The sequence below is a fragment of the Sander lucioperca genome, chromosome 9 (assembly GCF_008315115.2).
Source record: "Sander lucioperca isolate FBNREF2018 chromosome 9, SLUC_FBN_1.2, whole genome shotgun sequence".
NCBI lineage: Eukaryota > Metazoa > Chordata > Actinopteri > Perciformes > Percidae > Sander > Sander lucioperca.
This window is the reverse complement of record NC_050181.1, coordinates 41,465,852-41,483,091: the sequence shown is the minus strand read 5'-3', so window position 1 is coordinate 41,483,091 and position 17,240 is coordinate 41,465,852. Positions and strand designations below refer to the sequence as shown.

The 17,240-nt window shown below is 39.9% G+C and overlaps 1 protein-coding gene across 3 annotated transcripts in view; it reads left to right on the top strand.

Moving 5' to 3' along the window:
- slc6a9 (solute carrier family 6 member 9) overlaps positions 1–17,240 on the top strand; it is an 81,488-nt gene that overhangs the window by 51,766 nt on the left and 12,482 nt on the right. For all 3 annotated transcript variants that reach the window (XM_031311173.2, XM_036004844.1, XM_031311172.2), the window contains 9 exons: positions 2,199–2,355; positions 5,890–6,021; positions 7,729–8,005; positions 10,177–10,309; positions 10,535–10,669; positions 10,780–10,883; positions 14,859–15,096; positions 16,259–16,393; positions 16,480–16,579. In XM_031311173.2, the coding sequence (XP_031167033.1) occupies positions 2,199–2,355; positions 5,890–6,021; positions 7,729–8,005; positions 10,177–10,309; positions 10,535–10,669; positions 10,780–10,883; positions 14,859–15,096; positions 16,259–16,393; positions 16,480–16,579 (1,411 nt within the window). The remainder of the gene's footprint in view (positions 1–2,198; positions 2,356–5,889; positions 6,022–7,728; positions 8,006–10,176; positions 10,310–10,534; positions 10,670–10,779; positions 10,884–14,858; positions 15,097–16,258; positions 16,394–16,479; positions 16,580–17,240) is intronic.

Genomic DNA, 17,240 nt, shown 5'->3' with positions numbered 1-17,240 from the left:
AAAATATGGCGGCTTTTTGTTTTTATGTGGTTGTTGCTGTTTTGCTGTCCGTTATTTTTTTTTCTCTCTCTCTTTCATCAGTCCCACTTGCCGCTGCCTCAAAGGTGAAGTACAGCACCATGGGGGCAAAATGTGGAGGTTGTTGTGGTTGTTTCTGTTGACTTTTTTTGCTGATGAACAAGATCTTGCTCTGTGTCAGAGGCAGTGTGTTTATCTGGGAGAAGTGTGTGTGCTTGTGTCTAAGCAACATGCTATCTCCAGGATCTCCAGTGTCCTGCAGCCATTTTATAGAATTAGAACCAAACATACATGTCACTTTATTGCTTTTATATAAACTTTACTGCCACATCTTGTTCACAAACAAAGCTGTTAACTAACCCCATTAAGGACAGTTGTACGGTAATACTTATTCATTAATTAATGTGCAGTGTATATATATTTATTTAGCATAGCTGACAAAGTATGGCATCGCATTTAGTGTATTGCCTAACGACAGGGTTATGAACCTTTTGCAGCAAATAAGAAAGTTGTTTTTATGACCAGTATTTACATTTTTGTCAGGCTGTTCATTCATTGAGCCTCTGAAAATAAGGCTCTGCTATACACAGATAACACGAGCAGCATGAATGAGTGAATGAAGTTTTTCTTATTGTGCCATGCGTACAATTGTGCCTGAACTCTAAGTCAGAACCGTGAGAGTCAGAGTGGCCAGAGTGCCCTGTCTACATTTTCGAACATGAAATGTAAAAAACATGTATTGTATAATACTGGAAAAATCAGTGCAAGTACCAGTTAAATAGGCCATGTTGCCTTCTTTTTCAGGCTTTTGATGCAAAGCTTTCAAATTTAAAGACCTAAAACTACAACAACCATTTCAGTATTTCAATCATATGTACTCCAGAATGTTTAAGGGTTTTGTTGAACTCTTTCATGGAAGAAAAAAAAAACTTAAATCATCATAGTTTGTAGAGTACAAAAGAAAATGGGACTCACTCTCCTGTTGCCCATTGAAGACTGGTTTACTTCACATTCTTACTTGATGACTTGATGAATTGATGACACAGTTTACACAATTTCGCACAGAATGGAAGCAAATATGTAAAGTTACTAAGATCATTACATAATTTCAGAATGTTAATGACTAATCTGTTAAGTCAATGACCTTTACTCATCTGCACATGTACCTTTTACCAAAAGAGTGTTTCAAAATTAGCAGTATTTAGAGCATGAGTGTCCATGTGTGCCCACAAAACACAGACAGACAGACAGACACAGCTGAGGTTAAGAAGGAGGTCAGGAGAGAGGGACCATATGATGCCAGCAGATGGAGTGATGGAGGGAGGGAGGAGAGGAGAGGAGAAGCTCGAAATCAGGACGACAAGACCAAATGCTTATCGGCTGTTCTTAAGGCGCTGATTTCACTTTACATCCTGTCTGCTCCAGCGCGCCCACCTTCTGCCAGACTTTGAGGAGATAGTATGTTACAGGAACTATTCAATAACTTTAAGCACATGAATAATTGAACTCCCAAAGATGTTAATATTTACCATTGTTGCATGATACCAGTGTTTTAGTCAAGACCACCTAAACCGAGACCAAGTCAAGACCGGACCATTTCCAGACTGCCAGAGCTTCTCCTGTCTTCCGCATTCACTTTCTTGGGAGTGCATGTTAAGGGGGCTTGGAGAGGGGGTTAACAGTTACAAATTTCAAATTAGAAATGAGTCAAGTTATTGGTTGCATTTGAAGGAGGACGTTTTACATCCGCTCCCAGTAATGATGTTAACACAAAATTTGACAATGCAGAGGCAATTTAATGATATCCCTGCAGTTGTGGTCTTGACCGGTCTTGAAATAAAATCCAGAGTCCTGTTTATCCGAGACCAAGACCTTCAAAAAGTGTTCTTGAGACCGGTCTTAAGACCAAGACCAAGACCAATCTTGAATACTACAACACTGCATGATACTAATGAAAGTAATACTTTAAATTCACCAATTTGGCCGAATAGGGAAAACAAGGCCTTCCAGGATGCTCCACACTGCCACAGCATTCACTTCTGATTTATGTCTGTAAGAGAGGTGTGTTTTAATCCTTCGAGTGCTGTCGTTTGACCTGACACAGCAGCACTATCTCAGAAACACATTCACTTTCCTGCCACCTGAAGTCACCTCTGTCTATCTCCCTGTCTTTGTTGTAGAACGGAGCAGTTCCAGGCGAGCCAGTGAAGAAGGATGAAAACTCCCGGAGAGGGAACTGGGGCAACCAGATAGAGTTTGTCCTAACCAGCGTGGGCTATGCTGTGGGCCTGGGCAATGTCTGGAGGTTTCCCTACCTCTGCTACAGAAATGGAGGAGGTATGCATTATGATGTAGAGCCTAGCTTATTTCTGTTGGCCAATGACATACCACATAAATGGAGTCAAGTACAATTTAAGTCCATTTAAACATACAGTACATTATACATACATAATTATTTACTGTATATACACACTTGCCTTGAACAAGAAGTTCTCCAAGGTGATGATGCAGATGAATCCAGAGGAATCTGTAAGTAAGGAATTTAAAGCTCCATGAAGCATGATTGTGTAAATCCATTGCTAAGTTTGTGTGAAATATGCTAGATTCTTTACAGCTACTAGCTGATTTCAAATGAGTGATTTATTTAATCAGGTTATTCCATTAATACTTAAAGCTATAGTGCGTAGTTTCTGTCGCCCCCATGAGGAATTCTAAGTTGCGACAACAAAACTGTCGGCGCGTCCACATGATACAAGCCTTCCGTGATCGCACACACTCCCCCACCCCTCCTCCACGCAGTTGCTAGTAGCCAAGGAGGACACGGAGAATTAAAAAAACATGATGGCTACTTCAGAAGAGATAATTATCTTCACTAGAGTTTTTCACTGGATGACACAATCTTCTGAACATAGCCATACTGACAAATACAGAGAGAGTTGTGTAGAGATAGTCTTAATTAGCTTTGTAGTAACTCATTTGGCAATGGCTTGAATGTAACAGACATTCATTAATATCAAAACCTCACGCACTAAAGCTTTAAGGAATGTCTCTGTAAGTAAAGACTTGTAAAACGGTATCTAGGAAACATCTGTGGCCCTGTGAAAAGCAATCATCTACTATGTAAACTGGAAGTCACAGTAGCATTAGCAGCTGTAACGTAACTTCCAAATGTAAAAGTTTTAGGGGGAAACAATACATTAAAACTTCATTGTCAATGTTTTGTAAATGTAGGTATGACTTTGTTTTTTTCATACATGCACACAAAATAAATGACTGTTTCAGTGTTAGTTATATTCATGAGTGTAGAATGAGATGAAATGTGATTATGAAACCTAACTGACTTTATTTGGTCATTAAGTGTGATGTTATTGGTTTAAGATTAAGAGAGATTTTTATTAATCTCGCAAGGGGAAATGAAATTTTTTACTGCTGCCACCCCCATAATTTGTTATTTGAGGTGTATGTTTTTTTTTTTTGGGAAATACAATATTTTTTACATCACAGTTTACATCATTAAACAGGTCAGATGTATCAACAATATTCCATATTAGAACACCTCTTTTACTATCACAGTTGATCATCTCACATCTGTCTGATTGTACCTTCTACAGTATTTAAATCAATGCAGGATGTGGTGTCTTCACCAGTTGCGTTACGGCTCACACTCAATGAACTCAATGTACTTCAATGAACTTTAATTCAAAGCAATTGTAGTTGTGCGTAACTACATTATTGTTTGTTGGGGTGTGAATGCTGTCATAATGTGTCTGAGTGCACAGAATGGATCCAGCTGCTTCTTGCTGCTTCCACTGACGTGCTTTCGGCACGTAAGAATATGATGAGAACAAATTACATCAAGCCCATGAAGTCTTTCTGCCCTCCAGTTAAATGCATCCTAAAAACTCTGGATTAAATAGACTAAAATATGTTCTAAATAGCACTAGAAAATGTACCAAAAGATGGTAAAAGGTGGTGAGTTTGGCCAACGTCCCATAACTCAGTGACTCAGCCCTTTTCTTGGCATCTATCCAACACTCCAGTTCATATGTTTGCGCTGCAAATATTTGGATGTATATGCTTATTGAAGAACTGCATTCCTGTACAAGGACTCTGTACACGTAGGTCATACATTAGCTCACACACAGCTACAAATAGTGCACAGAGGACAGGAGAGCTGAGCTTTACCAGGAGCTCACAATAAGGTTTTGGTGCGACCAAATTCGCATACGGACACTCATACGAAAGCACACACACACACACACACACACACACACACACACAGACATTCCCTATAGATGACTGTCTGGTTTCTGGTCCAGTCTGAACCACCAGAGAGTTGCTGCACCATGCATTGAACAGACTCAGCTGCACATGCAGCATCCTCTCTGCTCACTCAGGGGAGGATGTTTATGACAGATGAGGTTTATGTTTTCTTTTCTTTTGTTCTTTTCTTTATGTGTATGTGATATGTATAAACCGTATAATATATAGCCTATCATTCAATTCTGTATTATACCCATAGACTGTAAAAATAGTGGACGTCGCAGCAGTGACGTCACCCATTGGTTTGTGGACTGCCGTTTTAAAGCCTTGAGTTTGGCGATACCGGCGTCGCCTTCTAGGTTTTTTGAAACCGTATGTGAAGATTGTGTTGCAATGGCGCTGCGCTAAGCTAAATACTAAAGGGGGAGAGTTGTCGATTTTCAACCTTTTATGAAGCCAGTCATCCAACAGATTTACCGGCGGGTAAACGAGGAACTGCGGGTACTGAATGTCAGGCCTTTTCCTTGAAATGTACTTTTGTTGATCCAGACTATATGCACGGTAGTACACGGAAAATCGGCAAACGTTCCCATAAGTTACCATCAGCACAAGCAGTAGCTAGCAGGGTTGGCAGAACGCTGAACAAGACAGTGTTAGGCGAACAAAATGTTCCAATTAACTTTGATGAAGTGAAAACGCACAGTGAGAGGGTCAAAGTTTAGGATGAAAACAGGGACAAAACCCAAAAACAAATGTACACAGTGCCATGGATACGCATTGCTAAGCCTCTATCATAATTGACAGTTTGGCTTGTAGCCACGCCCTAAAGCATCCCCTGCTTTATTGTCAATTCTAAAATAAATGGGACCATAATTTACAAAATGAGCATCGTGCTGTATTGAAGAAGACTTGAAACTACAGATTGAGACCATAAACTCATTATGAAAATGTTTACTGAGGTAATAAATCAAGAGAGAAGTAGGGTCATTTTCTCATAGACTTTGATAAAAAACTTATTTTTGCGACCTGTGGAGTTGCCCCTGCTGGAAATTAGATAAAATGCATATTTAAGACACTTCCGCATTGGCTTCACTTTTCAGACCTGGAAGCTCCGTCCATTCTTTTTACAGTCTATGATTATACCTCATTACTATATATATACATTTTAGCGTTTGTAATTGCACCAATGTTTTTGATGATAATGTGTTGTATTCATCCGGCCTACATGGGATTTCACCCATGTATCTTGGAGCTACACATAATATCTGTACATAGTATTTCATAATTCCCAGAGAGTTAAGTCAGCCACTACATGTTAGATAATATGTCTGTTTTTATTTATGCCTGTGGACTAGCTCCCTCCACATTCCACAACATTATCATTCTCATCTAAGGTAACTGACGTTGTATTTGTCTGCTAGGCTTCTATGCTTTTGTCTGGACAAACACAAAAGCGTCCACACATCAACAGTAATAAAGCATTAAACTTACACAAATTGGACTCTATGGCTCACTGTATGTCTTCACGCTGTTCATATGCAACTTCCAGTCCTCCTAACATAGACCATACAGTGACCAAGTACCTGTCATATTGCCTCTGTCCTCCAGGTGCCTTCATGTTACCATACTTCATCATGCTGGTGTTCTGCGGCATTCCTCTCTTCTTCCTCGAGCTGTCTTTCGGTCAGTTCGCCAGCCAGGGGTGTCTGGGAGTATGGAAGATCAGCCCTATGTTCAAAGGTTAGTGTCAAGGTGTTTGTGTGCTTGCATAAATCCCATACAAACATACATTTTTGGGGACAAAATAATTATTTTGCTAGAAAATCTCCTTTTATTTAAGTGTGTGTGTGTGTGTGTGTGTGTATTTTTGTATTTGTGTAAGATGCGGCAGGGCTGCCAACTTTTCAATTTAGTTTGTAGTGAGGAGATTAGTATGGATGAAGTCTGTGTATTTTATGAGTAGGCCTACTGTGACATTACCCACCACTATCACTGCAGGGGTTAGTGTCATCACTCCTCAACCCCCAGGAATATTGTTTAAAAAGTTCAGCAGCAAAATTCTCAATTTTAAAGCATTTATAGACAAATCATGGTCAATGATAAATCAGTACTGTGCTTATGAGCGCATCAAACCATTTGCCCTTTTAAATCATTATGTAGAATAACATAATTCTTCTGCACATCAACAGGCGTGTTGGAGACTGACACATTGAAAACAGTTCACACAGATCCATGAAAACAATGCAAAAGACTTAAAACGTGTGGCTCCGTGTATAACTCCCTCAGGACAGTTTTTTCATGCTCAAGTGCGCCACAGGTGCCCCAAGGAAGCCTGACCACTAAATTACTAAAAAGTGTGTATGGCACGCTCCCAACGCACTTGGCAGGTCGACATTGACTTTGGCCGTGCTGCTGGGTTCAGAAAAATAGAGCCTGCGGTGTCCTCTTGTGCCGACAGAGAAACAAATAACCATCGACTTTGTAGAGGTAAAGAGATTAAAAAAAAAAGTAGAGAAAGTTATAGCGCTGCATTGTTTCAATGTTTATACTGTATAAATTAGCCTAGCAGCTAGCAGATCTGCTCATCATCTGACAGAACAGCACAGTGAATTTCAGCCTGCATGCACATTTTTTTCAGTCTAACATTGTTAAAAAAAGAACAGCTAATTTTGGTAGTGAGAGCAAGTTAGCGGACTGCCGATGAGTCGTCACTGCACTGTCTCTGCTGGAAATGCATAAAGACACTAAAGAAACGCTGCGCTGCAACACGTGTCTTTTGGTATTAATTTTAAGGATTGTTATTCTACAGTATTAACGAAAAGAAGAGAACAAAATATCAAAATATCAAAATTGAAAACTGAATACCTACCCAAGAAACGGTCCAGACCAACTCTATACTATGTGAAATATGTCCTAGTCATACATTTAAGAGTACAGTAATAGATTCCATGCAGTTGCCATACCAGTGTTTTACCCCTTCAGAAGCAATTATATTGACATTTTAGGAAAAGCAAATATACCGTGATATATAATGTTACCATCTGTGCTTCAAGTTATACCGTGATAAATATTTTAGGCCATACCGCCCAGCCCTAGTTCAAATGTGTAAGAATCTTTGCCGTCACCTAGCTGTAAGAGTTGTTGTTATGTAATAATTCAATGCACTAAACCTAGATGCACCTATGACCAAAGTAGATGTGTTGGAAACAGGACAGTGAGGATTTACCCAACTACACAATGTTTGTGTGTTGACAAACTTACAACTTATAGATATAACAGATTTATTGAACATATTAAAGATGTTAGGTTTAAAACGGAAAGTAAGTTGGTACTTCTATCCTAAGGATGCAGCCATTAGCAATGTTGGTGACCCATCATGTACAAAGCTGTCATGTGCTTCACATTCAAGTTCTAATGTTCTCCCATCCTGTCTTCTTCTCCCTTCAGGTGTGGGCTATGGCATGATGGTGGTGTCTACCTACATTGGGATCTATTACAACGTGGTCATTTGCATTGCCTTCTACTACTTCTTCATGTCCATGACAAATTTGCTTCCATGGACCTACTGCAACAACCCGTGGAACACACCGGACTGCAGCGGGGTGCTTGGCAGCAGCCCCCGGTTCAACGCCAGCCTGGCTAACGCTACCACAAGCCTGGTAGCAGCGGCGTCCGAGGTAGTCAACCGTACCAAGAGGACCAGCCCCAGTGAGGAGTACTGGAAGTAAGTCTCTGAAGTGCATCAATGATATTTAATTCATTAATAAAGTGAGTACAAGTAATCACCGTTGTGTGGGATTTTTTAGTATGAGCATTACAAATATTTCCAGTACCAGCATGTACCTTTCAATACTGGAAATATGACAGTACACTTAGTTTTATTAAGTTTTGCACTCTTTGGACTTAGTTTTGTAGGCCTATTGTACACAAGGGGCATGCAGGAGATATCCCACACTGTCATTGTTCAGTCTGTGGGACAGCTCTAAGGGCTCTATTTTAATGGTGCAACAGCAAAGCTCTTAACAAATCTGCGTTAAGTGCCAGGTCATGTGTGTAAGGTCAATGAGGGTGCATTCAAGTGCACCTGCTAATTATGTTCCTATACAGTAGGTGCAGCTGCTGATGACAGGGGTTCGGTGAAGTGAAATATAAATCAGTGGGTGTTTTGTGATCAGTCTGGGGGGGGGGGAGGGAGAGAGAGAGAGAGAGAGAGAGAGAGAGAGAGAGAATTTAATCCAGCAGCAGTTGATATTGTTCTGAATTTACCATTAATCTCCAGCTCAGTACAAACAGCTCTGACTAGTTTATTTGCATTAGACTTGTATTTATTTATTTTTTTTATCTAAATGTGTATACTGGTTTGGAGAGTGTTTAATTAAAACAACTTTCAGTATTATTTGATTGATGCTTGCACATTTCTATTCACAATGTCTTCACTCAAATACCAATACCTTCCACCTTTGTACCTTATGTGATGCACTGGGTAATGAAAACAGCAAAGGGATGGACGAAGCACATTTTAAGGTCAGGACAAAATGAATGGCATCACACTGCTCTCATCAAGGCCATTTATATTGATGATAAAATCACAAAATCACACGTGAGCTGTTGCTGTTTCACTTTACTATCAAGCACAAGCAAATAATCAGTTCTCTAGTAAGACACACAACAATTCAGCTTTTTTAATTACCTTGTATTTAGTTTTTTTTTTTTCTTTTCCTCAGGTGTGTGTGTGTGTGTGGCACACAACACAGACTATAAGTTCACTTAACATTGGCAGGCTTGACCTAACTGATATAACTGTTTTAGTCCATTTATAACATTGAGATCATCACAGTTAAAAAATGCTGATGTTATAAACTCTTATCCTGATTACATCAAACCCCTGTAAAACCTCTAGATCTATGATAATTAGCCACATTGTTGAAGCATGCATTCATCTATCTTTCTCTGTTTATTCTGACAATACTGTAATCATTCATCGGGCAGATGAGAGGTGTAGGTTGTATGATCATGAAGGTAAAATAATTATCTTTAGTGTTGCGTTCATAGAGATACTGTCATTTATTGTACTTTTCATTTTATAAAAAACACCATTAAATGGGATTTCAGAGCAGACAATGTTTGGGGAATCAAGAGACTAATTTTTGTTACATATTGGACCCCATTTCCAGAATTTACATATGCCACTTATTCATTGCTATATAATGGAGCAATATGGGCCACTAAAAAGCCAGTATATAATAATATAGTTGTAATATCAAAGAAGATTACCTTGTGGATGTCTTTAATCATGACTGTAAGGAACACTTGCATTACCTTGAGCAAAGACAAATAATCGTCATACAGTCTTACATAAAGTATAGCGTCTTCTGTCTGCTGAAGAAAGCTTTTTTTTTTGGCTGATTTTTAAGGCTGATTAGATTTTCTCAATTTTTGCTATGAAACTTTAAAATGTATTTCTCTTGAAAAAACAACTAGTGTCCTAAAACAAAGACCCATAAAAGTATCTCTCTCTCTCTCCCTCTCTCAATTTTTCAATTTCAATTTGCTTTATTGGCATGACATCTGTGTTGCCAATGCATAAGACCAACAACAACAACAACAACAAGGAGTAAATACATCTGATATAATAATACAAGTAAACAGAATAATTAAGATATAATTACAGATAATAAACACATGTCGTGCATGCCCCTCAAAGGGTATGTTGAAACAATAATATTTAAAAAAAAAACACACACACACAAAAAATAATAATAATAATAATAATATATACAATTCTCTACTTATTTTGCCTCCCTCTCTCTATCTCTATCTATATCTCTCTCTCTCTCTCTCTCTCTCTCTCTCTCTCTCTCTCTCTCTCTCTCTCTCTCTCTCTCTCTCTTTCAGACACTATGTGTTGAACATCTCGGATGATATTGGGAATTTTGGAGAGGTCCGTCTTCCTATCCTGGGCTGCCTGGCGGTGTCCTGGTTTGTCGTATTTCTCTGTCTCATCAAGGGTGTTAAATCCTCTGGAAAGGTCAGCCACACACACACACACACGCACGCACACACACAGACATAATATTCCAACTGTATCTGCAGTATGTCTATTTACAATACATTGCAACCTTTCAAAACATTACATACAAAAACATTTCATACACACAGGCATTCTTGACTGTCTTGTCGCTTTGGCAGGAAAATTACTACGTCCAACTGATTTCACCACATCATCGGATTATCTGTGTGTGCTTGTGTGCAGGTGGTGTACTTTACAGCCACATTCCCCTATCTTGTTTTGACCATCCTGTTTATCCGTGGCATCACCCTGGATGGAGCCATCAACGGCATCAAGTTCTACCTGACTCCACAGTGGCAGAAGGTCCTTGATGCAAAGGTATTCACTCAAACACATAAACAGGCAGATGGAAATATGAACTGGAGAAATAAATATATTTTTGTCCTACTTTGGACTACTTCTGACTGTATGTGGGTTTGTTTCTGTAGGTGTGGGGAGATGCTGCATCACAGATCTTCTACTCCCTGGGCTGTGCATGGGGTGGTCTCATTACCATGGCTTCCTATAACAAGTTCCACAACAACTGTTTCAGGTTGGTACTCCAAACTATGGATTAACAAAAACAAGCTATGCTTTAAAGGAATATTTCAACTTTTTGGGAGATACGCTTATTTGCTTTCTCGCAGAGAGTTAAATGAGAAGATCGATACCACTGTCATATCTGTGCAGCAAATATGTAGCTGTGGCCAGAATGCGGTTAGCCTAGGTTAGCATAAAGAGATCTAGCCTGGCTCTGTCCTAAAGTGACAAAATCTGCCTACCAGCACCTCTAAAGCTCATTGATTAAAATGGTATATTTGTTTGTTTAATACCTACACATAAAGAAGTGTAAGAACAACAAGTTGTGGTTTTATGTGGTTATGTGCTGGACTATATTTTGCCCAGGGGCAGTGAGCTCCTGGACTCTTGATGTTGTCACCGTGAGTTTGCCAGGCAACCAAAGGAGACTTCAGGAAGTTACTGATCCCAACCAAGAAATAGTCCAGATCATAACCCCCATAAAAACCACAGTGTGTAATTTTTACACATTGGTTTTTGTACAGATCAAACAAATGAAAAGTAACATGTTAATTAGTGAGCTTTAAGTGCTGGTAGGCAAATTTTCCTATACCTATGGACAAACCTAAGCTTGCTGTTTTCCCCTCTGCTTCCAGTATTTGGAACCCTTTTTCCCACCGGACAAAAACCCACTCACACCCATCTGGCTTTTGTCTTTAGTGGGATAAGTTACAATCAGCCTTTATTTCCAAGACAAATGACTCTGCAGTTGTCGCAGGTATTTAACGGCTCCAGCTCTGATCGGCAGTGATGGAAACATGACACCCAGGTGGACACGCTAATTTTCGGCCCTTTTCCAGTGCGATGCTATGACGCGCATCGGTAACTCTTTGTCATCTCAGCCACAAATTCCATCAAACTCCCTGCAAACAACGCTCAAACATTGTTCCAAATTAGTCTACACTGAGTTTGAAAGAGAGCCAGAATAAGTAGCAGACATTAAAAAAAGAAGTAACCACTGTAACATTTTCACTGGCTTCCATGCTGCTTTCTCCCGTGTGTTTGTGATTCTTAACGAGATACACTAGAAAAAAAGGTAAATGCAATGAGTCTATGGCCTATTTTTAGCAGGTTTTCCCATGTTTAAAAAAACTGCATATACGCGCTTATTCTAGTGAAAAAAGGGTTAAGTTAAACCAATGGGCTACTGTCTATAGCTTCATATGTTACAGACATCGAAATCTCAAAAGTGCATATGTATTTTTCAGAAAATGTGAAACTACTCCTTTAGGAGATCAGATTAAACCCTTACAATAAGCGAAAAACACATTTTGCATTTATTTCATTTATGTGTTTGTTTGACAGGGACAGTGCTCGTTAATCAACAGCAAACTAACTGTAAATGTGCCAGAGTTAGCTCAACAGGCTAATTTTCATCCAGTTGGCCAGTTTTAAAATGGCAACCTCAAAAATAAAATACAATTAAATCACTTAATACAGTCAGCACATAAAAGAAACATATACAGACCAACATTCAGGCAGGCACAATGCACAACAACAAGTAACAAACACAACACATCAGACATGAAAAAAAAGCCTGGTACAGTTTTTCTAATTGTGGCTAATGTGGTAAAGGTCCTTCAAATTGTGCGCACACTAATGCTATTCTCAAGTTAAAATGTATACTTAACATGTTGGCTTTCCAGAAACGTAGACAGCTTGATGACTATGCATGTTTGAAGTTATGCTGTTGGATTTTTCAAAGCATTAACGGATGTGAGGCTTCTACAGTTGCACTGTAATTAAAGCAGCAGTTACAGCTTGTGTGCCTGCCTGAATGAACATGACCATGCTCATTTTAGATCAGGCTATGCTGCTGCAATGTTTCAGCAACTCAACCAGCATCTTATTATTTGCACTGATCAGAGACACTTGGTAGAGGAAGTGAGAAGATGAGGAGGCGTAAGAGAAGAGGAGAGATGTAGAAGGAGGGGAAGGGGAGTTGACAGAATGTAGAGAGTAAACCACATGCTACAGAAGGCTTCAGTACAGAGGGAAGAGACCACCATCGAGAGGAGAAGTTGTCTTTAGGTTGTTTAGGCTGTATGATACCCCTCCTGTAGTCTCGCCTATCCAGACCTTTATCCACAGCGCTGCATAGTAGGGTCTGACTAGTCCACACAACATTCTGGGATGGGAGAAAAACGTGCTCTGGTTCATTGGCATGTCTTTAAACCAATCACAAACGTCATGGGCAGCGCTAAGCACCAGGCAAAGCCACGGTGCCCCTGCAAAATAGTCTTGGGAAGGAACTTGTTTTAGTGGACCATGTGTACGTTCAAAAGTTGTTTTAGTCGTTCAACAGAAAACTCAGATTAGACATATTACCCTGCAGAGATCTGAGGAGCAGTTAACCATAGTTAACCAAGTGGAACGACGTGGATATAGACTACAACTCCTGTAATGAGTCCGGGCTGGAGAGTGATGGAGAAAGTGAGACGAGGAGGGTGGTAAAATAGTAAGGATCCAACTTCAAGGCTACAGGTCTAAAAAGAGAAGGGGGGAAAGGTGAGATAAGGTAGGACAGGAGGAGGGACAGAGATAATGCTTTTTTGGACTTGTGTTAAGAGGCTGATTGCACTGTGCTTTAACGCCAAGAGAGCAAGCGAGAGTCCAAGGAGAAGGTTAAGCTGAAGGAAAGGGGACAGAGGAGGCGATAAGGAGAGGAAGAGATGTAATTTACTCTCCTGAGCTCGTCCACACATGCTGACAGTGAGGGAGTGGCGAGGAGAAAGGCTGAAGATAATTTGTCCCTCTGTCAGGAGCTTAAGGTTGTGCTATCTGCGCACACAGCTGTACGGCGGCCTAATCAGCTTGTGTTCTGCAGCTCCATCCCTGCGGAGTCGCTCTCTGCACTCCTGCAACACCACCGATTGGTGCACATGCGGAAGTGCAGAGAGTGTAGAACTGAGCAGGCCTTGCTGGCAGTTTGTGAAGAGAAAGGGACTGGCCCTCTGTGATAACTCTTAACAGGAAATGTGAGGAAAACAAAGCACTGTGCGATCACATAATTCCCTTGTTGAATCTGAACAAAGCCCAAGTTTGAGTCAGGGAGAGTAAAGATAAAAAGGTGTTCTCCTCGCATCCTCCAGCAGCATGCAGCTCAATCAAGGACAGCAAACTTTAAGGGAAGAAAGGAACCGGAGCGCACTGTTTTGCATCCTTTTATAGCACAAAGACACTCATGTTTCGACACTACTGCGTTCTTCATCTGAGTCAAAATCAACTTGACTCAGAGGGAGTAAAGTCAGCTCAGCACAGATCTGTTAAGGGTTAGAGATGACTTAATCTGAGCTTTCTCTGCTATTAATGTAATCTAAATGTGAATTAAATCATAAACTCCTGGACTAACAAACCCATGTTCTACGTTTGTACATTTCTCTTTCGATTTTATGAAATTTTAGCAATTAGAAACGTCCCGAACACAGCAACATAAGAAAATCCAGGCAGAGGGCAGGCTCTCTGCACATACAGAGACTGCCATACACTTCTAGTGGGTCATAAGTGATGATTGAGACTGAATACTTTTGTATGAGTCTATACATTGTTTTTATCAAAATCCTTTCAATAGTGATACTACGTCTCTGTGAGATCACATTTTGGGGACATCATCAACACTCTTCTAGCTGTAGTTTGTGCGCTCTCTTCTCACTTCTCTGCTGCTGTTTTGTTCAGCAATAACAGCGTTAGTTCATAGATTTCACCTTATTTTTCTATGGATCTATGGTTTATGGATTCCACATATAAACACTATTGTTGTTGCCATTAAGAAGTGTTTCTCTTTTAACCTGCATACAATTGAGTATTTAAAGATGGTAAAAAGCTTGCTTTATGTTTGGTAATGATTTGATAATGATGAAACTGTACTCAGAAGTAGCCTTTGAATGATGCAATTGCAGCAGTTGAATTATTTCCCCAACATGTTTTTTCTTCTCTCTTCTACATACAGAGACAGCATCATCATCAGTGTAACCAACTGTGCGACCAGCGTGTATGCCGGCTTTGTCATTTTCTCCATCCTGGGCTTCATGGCACACAACCTGAACGTCCCTGTGTCAGAGGTGGCTGACCACGGCCCGGGCCTGGCCTTTGTGGCCTACCCAGAAGCCCTCACTCTGCTCCCCATCTCACCACTCTGGTCACTGCTCTTCTTCTTCATGCTCATCCTCCTGGGACTGGGGACTCAGGTGAGGCTGGAAAACTGTACTCTACCTACAGGCGGTGCTTCCATCCAAATCTAAAATACCATACTAATGCATCAACACTTAAAATGTGAATTACTTGTGTGATATTGTGAGTCATGTTTGGGGTAAATATGATGATGAGTGCGAGATTGTTTACTTTTTGTATGTATTTGTGGTGTTCATGCTCATCTGTGTCATTCACCATCTGTGTATAAGTATAGACTGTAGACCCAATTTATAGATTGTGTCTTATATTGATTGTAACTGGGACTTTGTCAAATTCACTTGATTTCCAGTTTACATGTCACACTGTAAAGCTTGACAGATGTCTATCTTAAAAAGGATGCACAGATGTTATCTTCAGTCCGTAGTTGTTCTGCACGTTGATGCTGTAAATGGGCCAAGTGAACTCACTGGAACTACCCATAGATTAATGCATATTTTTCCTCTTTAAAGGTGCTCTAAGCGATGTTGGGTGACGTCACTTCTTGTTGACGTTCAAAGTATTGTCAAACAAAACGAGGCTAACTCGTCCCTCCCTCCTCCTCATCCCGTCCCCTCCCTTCTGTGTTTTCGCGCAGTAACCCCCCAACCCCCACCCCCAAATCCTTCTTGTCTGTTATTGGCTGGAACACTTTTTGGTATGTTTCGTGGTGCAGGTTGGCGCAGTTTGTTGTAGGCGTGTTTATTTTCAGTGTGTTCAGGGAACAGGCAGCTAGCAGAAAGTGAGGAGATGTTTGCTGTATGTGACAAAAAATGTTGTAGCCTAAAAAACGAGTGACATCGCTTAGAGCACCTTTAAAATATGTGGTGGAATACATAGGCATTGTGCTACAAAAGTGATGAAACTTACTCTGTAGACGATAAATATGTAGCTGCTCACAGGAAATAAGCAGTAAAGCATTTTAGTTAAAGTTCATATAGAAAGGATAAATCTACTGGACATTTTATGTGGAACCGGAACATTTTCTTTTAAGACTTCATACTTTCTACTTTAAATGATGTTATTATTCCCCTTGTGTGTAAAAACATGAAAAAGCTCTCCAATAACCTGTCAAGACTCCTGGTACCCTTGTTCTCATCATATATGAAGACATTTTTGCAACTGTCCAATCTTATCTCTCATTTCATTAAATTCCCAAACCCTTCGCCTCTGTTTTCGTAGTTCTGTCTGCTGGAGACCCTGGTGACGGCCGTCGTCGATGAGATCGGTACGGACTGGATCATCAGGAACAAGACGGTTGTCACATTGTCAGTGGCTGTAGTTGGATTCTTACTTGGAGTGCCACTAACGACACAGGTAAGTCCCAGACGCATGCAGATCATGTCTTTGAAAGCAAGTTTTTTTCTCATGGTGATGACTCATTCTCTGTTTAATGTGTGCAGGCAGGAATCTATTGGTTGTTACTGATGGACAACTATGCTGCTAGTTTCTCTCTGGTCATCATCTCCTGCATCATGTGCATCTGCGTTATGTATGTTTATGGTAAGGAGAGAAATGGACTAAATATGTTGTTTTTGTTTGCTCTCATGTGAATTTATGACATGAACCTCACATTTCTTTAAAGGTAAAAAAGTGCTATGGCACATTATCATTACTGTGAAAACATATTGACTTTGTGCTTTGCAATTTAGGTTTTATTTCTGGTTTGGCTATTTGCCATACCTAGACATAATGATTCCACAAAGAGATAGTTTCAGCACAGCTATAATCGAGTCTGAAAGCAGAAACATTTTCTGTCACCAGAACGTCAGGGGTAAATGTTAGTTTGTCTTTGTCAAGCAAGAATGAAAAGATGGAGACAGGTGCATGGAGAGGAAAGTTAATTAAGAGTCTTCCACACCTTGTCAGTACTTGAATTTTGAAATAGCTTCTAGCTTTTTTGATTCAAAAGAATGTGAGCTTCATCGTAAACTCACCATTATATACCCAAATTAAAAAATTACAAAAAGAAAATGTTACAGTGAAATACTGATTGTTCACCAAAGGCAGGCTAAACAGGCCAGCACTAATAATAATAATAATAATAATAATAATAATAATGTTTATTTCATATAGCACCTTTCACAGACAGAGTCACAAAGTGCTTCACATGATACAATTGTTAAAATAGGCTCTTTTTTTTTTAGCTTTGTGATAACACAAG